Raw genomic sequence first — 10,764 nt, forward strand, 5'->3', positions numbered from 1 at the left:
GCCGGCAAACTTACCTGCAAGTCGGTTCCTGTGCCCGGCTGTGCCAGATCACAGGCTGATATCCAAGGATTAAGGCGTGTTAACGAAGTCGCAGTCCCGAGTATGGACTTCTTCAGATCCACGGGCGCTGGCAAGGATGTGGTGATGCTGCTGGCTCCTGCCGACTCGGTGCTGGCCACGGCGGGCACGGTGTTATCCTTGTGGCCAATCAACTGCGCCGTCTGGGCATCAAGGATGTGGCCGCTGGCCTCCCGTTTGTTATTGTTGTTATCGTAGCTGATGGCGAACTCCTTCGAGTGGCTGTTGCTGTGGTCGCTGTGCTGCAGGACACCCTCATCAATCAGTCGGCTCTCGTCCTGCTGCTGCTGTTCGGTCTCTCTTTCCACTTCCACTTCCGCTTCTGTCTCTGCCTCTGTCTCCGTCTCCGTTTCCGTCTCGCTCTCTGGCTCTGTGTCTATTTCCGTTTCCGCTCCGGGTTGCTGTTGCTGCTGCTTGTGCTGCGGCAAGTTCTGCTGCTGCAGATTGTAGTCCTCCTCGTCGGCGTCTTCGTTGAGCTTGATCAGGCGATCGAAGGACTCCTCGGACAGCAGGTCGTCCTCGGCCACCAGGGCAAAGATGTCCTGGTCCTCGTCGTAGGCCTGCGACGAGGGGAACTGCACTGTCAGGCCGCGATCCTCGTCGTCCTCCTGGTTGTTGGCCTCGCTTGACTCTGTGCTGTGACCGGCTGTGACTGCCAGACCCCCTGTATCCGCTCCCGATCCGCCTGTTCCGCCTGCCCTACCTGCTATATCCCTGCTGCTGCTGCTCTCGCGTCGTCGTCGCCGCTGCTGTAGCCTGTCCGCTATCCTCGAGGACGCCCAGGACTCGGAGTGGGCCCGGCCCTGGCTGTACTCCCGCGGCGGCAGTTGTGGGTGGAACTGGAGCGCGAAGTCGAGGTGGTGGGGCAGGAAGATGGGCAGCAGGTATGAGCCAGAGCTGCGAACGAATGACGATGACGACGACTCGCCAGTGGACGGTAACGTGGTTGCAACTCCTCCGCCTCCGACTCCGCCGCCACTTCTGCCCCTTTTACGGCCGCCTGCTGTGTTTGCTGCTGCTGCTGCGGATGTTGATGCTGCGGATGTTGCTGCTGCCGCCGCTGCTGCTGCTGCAGATGTTGCTGCCGCTGTTGGTGTTGCTGTTGCTGAGCTGATGCTGCTGCTGCTGCCACGCCGAGCCCCCGAAATAAACGCAAGCGCCATCACGACCAGCCCGGGTCCTGGCCGCATATTGACCTCGGGTTCGGCGGTGCTAGCATGGTGCAGGCCCGCTTGAGACGCGCTTGCGACTCCAATTCAATGCGAATAATGATGGGCTCATGGCCCCATCATCATCAGTAGTGTGGGCTGCGGAGCGGTATTCTTGGGTGGCGATCGGCTCTCTCTCGATCCGTTTGATCCCTCTGATCCCGCCAGAGCCGCTCCAGCTTCAGTTGCTGCCCTGCGTCCACATCCAGCGGCATGAATCCGCAGCAGCCAGGTTCCCAGTTCCCTTCCAGCTGATAACTGGCTAGCATGCAAATCACCTGCGTTGAGGACCGCGATTTTGGTTCGAACACACTCCGCTTAGCGTTTTAATTTTCGGTTACTCGCATAATAGTATTAATTTTATTAAGCGTAGATTATTGTTGTCGGATTGGTTGTGGCCGCTGGTGTTGCACAATAACCTTGGAATTGGAAATGGAATTGGATTTGGACATTTTGAAATTCGTTTGCTTCGTTGAATTGGGTTTTCTCTCTTTATTTTGTATGGGGCTTGGGTTGCTCACATTATTAATTAATTAAGAAATCTGCACAAAGACAAAGAATTGGTGGTTAGGCACTGTTAGGGGCATTTTTCCGATATTAATGTGTGTGTTTTCAGTCAAAAAAATGGGGGGTAATGTTCGAAAATGTTTTGTGCGCTCACGCTCTCGGTTTCCCAATGCGCTCTATTTGCGCGCTCTCTCAAATTCATTACGGTAATGCGAATGGATATGAATATGATTCGGGAACCTTTTCGCGATTGAACTAATAACTTTTGGGTAATTTATGTTGCGATTTACTTCAATTTGCTTGCATATTTTCACTAGCGCTTAGTTTTCCCGAAGCTTGCGAACGGTAAAACCGAGCGAACGCGAACAACACACAAAGGAGGAAAAAAGCCGAAAAAACGGTCGTGGAAGTCCCGTATATCTAACACACACACACACACAGGCACACTTGCACACGGGCATGCAAAGAAATTTATATAATTCGCTGCTCTGCTTCTGCTTTCAGTTTTCTCTCAGCCGCTGGTTGTTTTTGTTGGCTTCGCTGCAAACACGAAAACAGCGAACGCAGGGATCCATCCACAAGGAGCGCGAGTGGGTGTAAGCCGTGGCTCTCTCGCCACCCACACACACTACCGTGCGCTCGCTCTCTCGCCCATTTGGTCCTGCGAGGCAGGCAAGGCAGCGAGGGAGCGAAGGAGCAAAGGAGCGAGTGAGCCTGTGTGCGTGAGTAGTTACTTGGGGCGGCCAGGCAAGCACTCCGCATACCACTTTTCTCGGATTTCAGCCAAGAAGAAGACGTTGGCTAGGAACAAGAACAAGAAGATGGCGAGGAAGCAGAGGGAGGGGAAGCGGGGCAGGCCAGAAGGACCAAAAGAAGTCGCCCTCTCGCTGTATTGGTGGTAAGCCTATGCGTGTGTGCCTCTCTGGCTTTTTCCCTGCGTTGGTATTGGTGTTAGAGCCAAGAGTCCAAGAAGTGGAAGTCGAGGCATATTTTGAAAAACGAACAAAAAGTCCCAAATCACATTCATGTCCTTTCAATAACCCTCGAGAACGTGTGTACCACAAAGGACTCTGAATAAAAAATCAGCATTTTCCGCGTTTCATTTAAATCCTCGACTGTCCTCTTTGCTTTCCTTGCGGAGGCTTTCTTCCTTCGCTCTTTGTGTGTTAACTTTCACTTTTGTTTTATTTGCTGCGTTGACACTGCGCACACACACACAGACGCACAGACACACACACTCGCACGCACGCACACTCGTGGCTGGCTGTATATGTATAAGGATTTTCTCTTTTTTTCGATGGTGCGTGTGCTGGCTGTGGATCCTTTCGTTTCAGTACAACAGCCGCTTATATAAGCCCGGAACGTAGCACGAAAAACTTTGGAACACTCCTCAGCGGGTTTTGGGTTTTCGGGTTTTTCGGGGTTTTCGCTTTTGCGTTTTTCCTATCCGCTGCCAATCGCAAGCGAAAAACTCCCCGAAATACGGGGACATTCATTTTTGCATTATATAACATTTCGCTGGGGGCAACCGTCCGTTTTCTTTGGCGAATTAACGAGTTCGAAAGCACTTGGGGAACACTTTCTCGAGTGGCAAATACTCGGGGGTTACCTATGCGCTTTACCTATGTAAATAGGTAAATATGTACTATATGCACGGTGGGGGGAGGGGGACTCTATTTCTTCCTCTTCTTATTTCCCGTAGAGCGCAGCATCAACGGCCGTGTTATTTCGCATGTGTGGGCGGGGACCCACGGCCCAAGGCGGGGGGCGTGGTAGGCAGCAAAGCTCGAGAGTTATGCTTGGCAGATTTTCCTGCTCGATTCTTTGCTTTTTTCAGCTAAGATTACGATTTGATTGCGATTCGAGCCACAAATTTGGGTTAGATTCGTTTGATTTCGTTAGTTTCGCCAAGGACCCGAGTACCGATTGATTCACTGAAGAGATGAGGCTGCCTGCCGTTGGCCAATGGCTGCTGTTTTTACTGGCTAGGACTTTGTGTGTTTTTTGTGGACGCGACGTCGCAGGACAAATACCGTACAATCCTGCTTCCTGCTGATGGCCCCAAACGGCACTGACTGTGCCACATTGCAGATGGCGCTCGACTGGAATGTGCGAGCGGTCCACAAGGACCCGAGTCGCAGCCGAAGTCGCCCGAATCCACGGCCGAACTCACGCCCGAGGGCTCAGCAGCTGACAAAGGAGAGCGGCGCGCTCTCCCGTGCGCCGTCGCTCTCCGGCGATTTCCAGGACCCATCCTGTTGTCCTGCTAACAGGGCCGCTGTTAAGTAACAGCCGTTTCGAAAACCCATTTTTGGGCCAGTTCGAGTTGAAGTAAGAAGAATTACTTGCTGCAGGGCACTTAATCACACCAGCGGAGCAGGGAAGGATTCAGAGAGAGTCACTGCGAAGCCCCCACTTGACTCGACTCATCTATTTCGTCCTGCCCTCGTCCTGCCGCCCGTCCTGACCCCTCTACGCGCCTTCACTTTTACTTTTCGGTCTCTGGCTTTTGTGTGCGCATTTCGTTATGGCGTTTTGTCTTTGTCTCACTTGGCCTAAATGTGTAATACCCTATAATGTCGTTTAATCCCACTCGACGTGTTTTAGTTTCGCCCGCCAGCTTAGCCAAAGTCAGGCGGAGTCGGATCGCACTCGGATCGGAGTCGGATTCGAAATCGGGCTGTTGTCGCAGTCTATGGAGGGTTAGTTGCCAGTAGCCTGGGGGCGATGCAGTTCCACTATCCCGCTTCCGGCATCCTGCAGCTCCTTCATTGCCAATTAGCGGCGCAGTAATTGTGTATTGCCGCAAATACGCAAATCAATTGAATATTGTCTCAGCATGCACATATCTACTAATTTAAATGAACTGTTGATAAATAAAAGAAATGGGAAAAGGGGTATACAATGGCAATCGAATAGAAAGCCTTCCTCTTTTAATAGCTTTAAAAATTCATAGAGATTTTTCGAAAATCATTTCTTGCCATTCCACCTAGCTGACGACCAATTTGATGCACATTTCTGCCGAGCTCTCGCCGGCAGTCCAATTGCGATGACTATCCGAGTAGCCAAGCAGCCAAGCATCCAAGTATCCAAGGCCACGCCGACCTTCAAACAGACACTCGACAGCAGCAGAATCCGTGGCAGCGGAGGAAGTAGGTCTAGGAACAGGCAGTCACTCAATAGTTGGCGGTTAGTCGGGCCAAAGGATGGGGTGGACAGACAGCACTTGAATTATTAAGTTTTCTTTTTGGTAATTAACTTAAGTAACTGCCACGACAAATCAAAGGGGAGGCCTAGTCCTTGGAAGCCCGGCCAGGCCATATTAGCCACACCCGATTCGAGGGAAAGTGACCAAGTGAAGTGGGAAGCAAAACAAACAGAAATCGAAAAAATACAAAGATTACTATATGAGAGCAGGGCGGCGCAGGCGGAAACGGGGGAGTCATTTGGCTTGGAAAGCAGTTTGCTTCAATTTATGCGCATTCCAATCAATAACTGTGACACATGCAAGGACAACAGGACGAGCGGAGAAGGACCCGAGACCAGACCCAAACACACCACCCGAGAAGCGGCCAAGGAACCAAGGAACCAAGGAGCAAAGGAAGCAGGGAGCCAGCAGGGAGGAGAGTGAAAGTGCCAGGACATCGAGCACTCCGAAGATGGCTCACTGCCGCTTGTGTGTTTGTGGCGTGGATATGAATGTGTCAAACTTATGCGGGCGCACACCCACACTCAGACCCACACACGGACACGAGCACCCACACAATGGCAGCCCGACACTCGCATGTCGGTGTGCGTGCAGAAATTGATAAGAAACGGAATAACCCTCAAGAAAATTTGCGGCGAGCGAGCGAAAGTGTGCGTGCGTGTGTGTGTGCGTTTGTGTTTGAGAGGATGCGAGAGGCACTGAGAAAATGGAAAACAAATCCAAAATGCCAGCACAAATAACAAAATAATACCAACAACTGGGAAAATGCCAGCGATAGAAGGAGTCCTGGATACTCTTTCAAAGGCGGGTAGCTGCCAACCCGCACACTTTTGAATCATACACGAATATCATATCATTCTTAAATACAAATCATATTGATAATCAAGTAAAGCTTTATTACTAAGCCCATTTTCATTGAGCGTATCCGAAAGAATGATCCGAAACGGGTTACATTTTGGGCTGATTAATTAAGGCGATTATTTGCTGCTCGCAGAGCTTGCTCCCTGGCTGATTGATACCCAAACCCACCGCCTGGCGGGATGCCGTCGAGTGCATTAGCAGGACAGGTTGAAGGGGTGGTGGCTGCTGGCTGGGTGGGTGAGTGTGTGGGTGGTTGAGTGCTGCTGCTCTCGAGTCAGAATCAGACTCGTTATCGTCGCCGCATCTGACAGTTGGGCAAGTTGAGCATCCAATCGCATCGCGTCGCACGTCGGAGCAGCATCCTCTTCAATTTCGGTGCCAGCTTCGGTTTCTTAGTTTCAGTTTCAGCCTCAGTCGCGCAGTTTGCCAATTTCGCAGCTTCCCAGTTTCGCAGTTTCGCAATCTCGCCATTTCGCACTTTCCCAGTTTGGCAGTATGGCAGTTTGGCAGTTTGGTCCTTCGGCTGCGAGCGTGCCAAGGTAGCTGCGACGCTCTGCCGTTCAGATACAAGCGTTACAAGGACGTCGCCTGACCAAAACGAAAGCAAACGAATCGAAACGAAACGCAAGGAGAGGAGCAGAGAGGAGCGGAGTGGAGAGGAGTGGAGTGGAAAGCCAGGGCAGAGAGGGGGCGGCAAGGATTTTGCGCAGTCCTTCCTCGCACAAGGCGCTCTGCTCATTTTATTTATTTTATTTCCCTTTTGCACACGCACCACGAAGAGCAAACGAAAAAGAAAGCTCACACACACACACACACACACACACACAGTGGAGCAGGGAGGGAGGCAGAGGCAAGTTTTGTGAATGAAATTTCGCGCAGGCACAAAGCGGCCAAACAATGTGATAAAGGGAGGCGGCGGCAGGACACCCCGCGTCCTCCCAGGCCTGGCCCCAGATCCAATCCCTCGGGCAAGTCACGCGGCGACCGGATGCACAGAGAGCCCTCCACCTCCCAACACCCACCACGCCCCGAAAAACAAAGGCAAACACAAACAATGCCGCCAAAAAACACAGTCAAGCTTCGCTAAGTCGCCCTTCCGAAGGCATCAAGCCGTGTGAATCGACAAAACGTAGTCACAATATCAATCAAGTTCTAAAATTGCTCTCTTTCAAGTATTCAGAGTATTCAGTTAATGTAGCAGTTCACCTTAAGGATGTTCCACCGTACTTTAAGTCCAAAACGGAGCTTTGAGCCGTCGACAGCCGCTTCTTGGGCTGCTTCCTTATTTCGCCTTTTCCTCTTCTTCTTCTGCAAAGGAAGTGCTGGAAGGCAAAAGGGAAACTAAACTAATGCTCGGCGCTTATCGATGATGACGATGGCTATGACTCAGACGCAGATTGGAAATCGGACTCAGACTCGCCAGGACTCCTGTGACCCACAAATGGATCCTGCCATCTGATAATTATGCGCGCTACGAACTGCAAACTGCCAGCCATTCGAGATTGCAGATGGCGATGGAGATACGCTTAAATGCGCGCTATAAAAACCAAGGCGGATTTGGAAGACGGTTAGCGGAAATGGGTTACTGTCTCTGCAAGCGGAGGAGTTGTTTCTGGATAATTGGGACACTCATAACAAATACCAAGAGAATCGCCTTATCCATCCACTTCCATCAACCTACGAATGAAGCTATCATAAAGGAATCACATGTACTGCCAGTGTTGAATAAAGTTCAACCGAATAATGGCATTTCAATCTTCATACAATGTGGAATCAGTTCCCGAGTATTCCCTACAAAACATATAAAACGCCGAGTTACTTTGCAGGGCATAAACGTGATGAAGTTAACAAGGACGAGTGGCGCATCCGCTGGCCAACCGCTTCGGACACCCCGCACCGCTCGCCCCTCATCCACAACCTCGCAATTGGCACACATATGCAGGACGTAAAATGTAAATTCCTGTGGGTGGGCCGATGTTCGCTGTTGTTGGGTGATAAAGCCATAGATAGAGCGTGGGTGCATGAGTGTGGATAATGGCTCGTCGCAAAGTCGCAACGCACACACCAACCAACCAACCAACCAACCAAGGAAGCAAGCCACCGAATGTCTGCACAAGCCCTTATTGCCACCCACCCACTCACACGGACACACACACACACATGCGCGCCCCACATAATAAGGTGCGATTTGTCTCGCGCATAAAACGAAATTTCCTGCACACACACACACACACACTGGCGTCGGAGGCACGGGGTGGTTGGGTGGATAGGTGGATCAGGGGGTGGCCGGGAGGTTTTCCTTCGTAGCTGGCCAACAATAGTCGGCTTCTTCAGCGGGCTGGAGGGGCAGCTTCGATTGCTTTGTTGCTCGAACATGACAGCAAAGGCAAGAGCAAAAGCAAAGCATTGGGTGTCTCTCTGCGCTACAGGGTGGGTGGGAGAGCGGGGGGTTGGGGCTGTTTGGGGGTGCGAGCGGAAGAAGGCACATCTTTGTAGGTTAAGGCTTCTGTCAAAGCAGGAAAATGGGCCACAAAAGGCGTAAGACGAGGCAAACTCGTTTGCCATAATTATTGCTTTTGTTGGTAGCTATCGTCCTTCCTCACGCACCAGCTACACCCCAACCCGCAACCCCCAACCCGCACCTCCACCCCCTACGGCATTATTATTTTAACCGGAAATGGGCGCATGTGTGTGCGTGTGCCGATGTGTACGATTTGTGAACTGCATGAACTTTTGTGCCTCGGCCAAGAGGAAGCTCTTCCTGCGTGCCGGCATTTAGCAAATTTTGCACGACAATGTTTGCCTCTCTGCCCCCTCTCCTCGTCCTGTGCAGCCCTTAATTTTATGACAAATATTATGTTAAAGACCGACTATGCGCTACCCCATAAAAGTCAATCATTTTTCATTCCATCTCCCACGAAATACCCTTGCCCTCATCTTCGGATGTCCGCTGGGGACATTTAATTTTGGGGTTTTTTGTTGGCTGTGATTTTTCTTGATATGCGATATCGCCCTTCCTTTCTCTCTCTCCCTCTCACTTTATGTATCTCTCTCTTTCCTTTTTTGGGCTGGGGTGGCGCATTGTGTTTGCGGGTGTGTTTGCCACCCACTGGGCAAGCTTTTGTTGATATTTGGCGCGGCCTGCTTCAATTTATGTTCTGTTTGCCTTTATTGTCTTTCTCGACTTTTTTCCCTTCACTGTTTGTTGTCCTTGCACAGTGAAGCCTAGCTAAGTGTGAATGATTGAACAGCACTATAAGCTTCATATATTTTTAAGACTACTTCCTTACTACAAAAGGAGATATCACAGAGTAACCATCTTCGAATATATTGGTTTATAATTCGAGTGCCCACTGTACATATCCTGGTGGTGTGTGCTGTTTTTTTCCGCTTCTCCCCGGCGCTTTCATTTTTTTATTGATAAGTTCATTTAATGGGCATGGGCCTCGCCAGCTGCCATCTCATCTTAACTCTCTGTCACTGCCACTCCCCACTCACTCCCCACCCACTCAGCCCACCCAGTCCACTCAGCCCGCCCACACGACTGTCTCCTAATGAGTTTAATGCTTTGTTATCATCGCTGTAATCGGCTTATGTAATATGGCAATATAATTGAATCCCGCGGAATTATGTCATTCGGCCAGGACTAAGAAGAAGCCTAAGACTAAGGCAGTGCCGAGTGTCGAGTGGCGGAGGGAGTTTACAATTGCAAATTAGCAAATTGGCAATGCCAGTCCGGAGCCCATGGCTCCAACGCAGCACCTGCTCCGAAATCATAAAGGAAATGTGTGTGTCGACTTGGGGAAGCCACTTTCACTCAGCGACCAAATGAAACTTAACGGAAAAGAAAATTACATCATGCTCGTTTCAATGGGTCGACATAATATTATTTTCCTGCCCCAGTGGGTCCTCGGCTGGTAGTCAATTTTTTATTTATTTATTTTATGCCTACGCACATACGCGCCTGCGGAAAGAAAGTGGGAGAAACTGGCAGAAAGTGGGAGGAAGTGGGGTCCTGACAGGTGTCGCCGACTGAGTGGCTGTCTGACAGACTCGCAGAAGTGGGCGTGGCCCGTCGGCGTGGGCGGGGTGGTGAAAAATGGTGGCCTATTATTCTTTGTATTGTTTTATGTGGCATTTATACGCGTATTTTTGTCGTCTTGTAATGGGAAGGGCGAGCTCGCAAGAACGGCGAACGCCGAGTGGAAAATAACAAGGGCAATAGACCGGCCACCCAGGCTGGAGGGCAACGGCTCCTCCGCCACACATCGCCATCCAATCAGTAGATAAATAACACATAAAATGAGGTGCTTAATCGGGTTTGAAGTGATGAAAGTGAAACTGAGCCGTCCGTCCACATTCGTCCTTGTCGCCGGCGGCGATGGCTTTGTCTCCGTCGTAAATCTAGAGTATCACGGCTGTTTGAATATCATTTGCAAGCGCCGAAATTTGCAGAGTGGCGTTCCTTTGCGCCCGGCGGCATAATTCCACCTTAAATAGCACGCGTACTAAGGTAATTTATCAGCATTGCTGCCATAAATTAGGTTTTCAGAAATGGTTGATTAGAAAATCATAATGTGTCACTGAAAATGTGTTTGATTTTGGAGTACATCATTTGAAATGACCGCACTGGATCTACCTATCGATTTCCACCGATATTCTATGTAAGCGAGCTGTCACTTATCGATAATCGGGTATAATATAAGAGCAACTTATATTATATTCTCAACTGCTTGAGAATAACTAACAATTTATCATACCTAGCATGCATTTGAAAGCACTCTTGATTGCAATAATTTAATTACGATACGTAATTTATAAAAGCCTTTTTCTAAAACGAACACTTGTCGCGTTGCCAACCATTACCAAGCCTAAAGCGGCTACCAAGAAAAACACGTTCAC

At 50.3% G+C, this 10,764-nt stretch overlaps 1 protein-coding gene across 3 annotated transcripts in view; it reads right to left on the reverse strand.

The window, feature by feature from the left end:
- LOC6736120 overlaps positions 1-3,926 on the reverse strand; it is a 33,528-nt gene extending 29,602 nt beyond the window's left edge. The window contains exons 1-2 of one of the 3 annotated variants that reach the window (XM_039292947.2): positions 3,717-3,926; positions 15-1,828 (exon numbers count right to left, since the gene is read on the reverse strand). In XM_039292947.2, coding sequence (XP_039148881.1) covers positions 15-1,268 — 1,254 coding nt within the window. In that variant the 5' untranslated portion in view covers positions 1,269-1,828; positions 3,717-3,926. Of the gene's footprint in view, positions 1-14; positions 1,829-3,402; positions 3,692-3,716 lie in introns of those variants that run through there. The other 2 variants (XM_039292948.2, XM_039292946.2) reach the window with 2 other exon arrangements.
- Between the last annotated feature and the right edge of the window lie 6,838 nt (positions 3,927-10,764).

The sequence above is a fragment of the Drosophila simulans genome, chromosome 2R (assembly GCF_016746395.2).
Source record: "Drosophila simulans strain w501 chromosome 2R, Prin_Dsim_3.1, whole genome shotgun sequence".
Classification (NCBI taxonomy): domain Eukaryota; kingdom Metazoa; phylum Arthropoda; class Insecta; order Diptera; family Drosophilidae; genus Drosophila; species Drosophila simulans.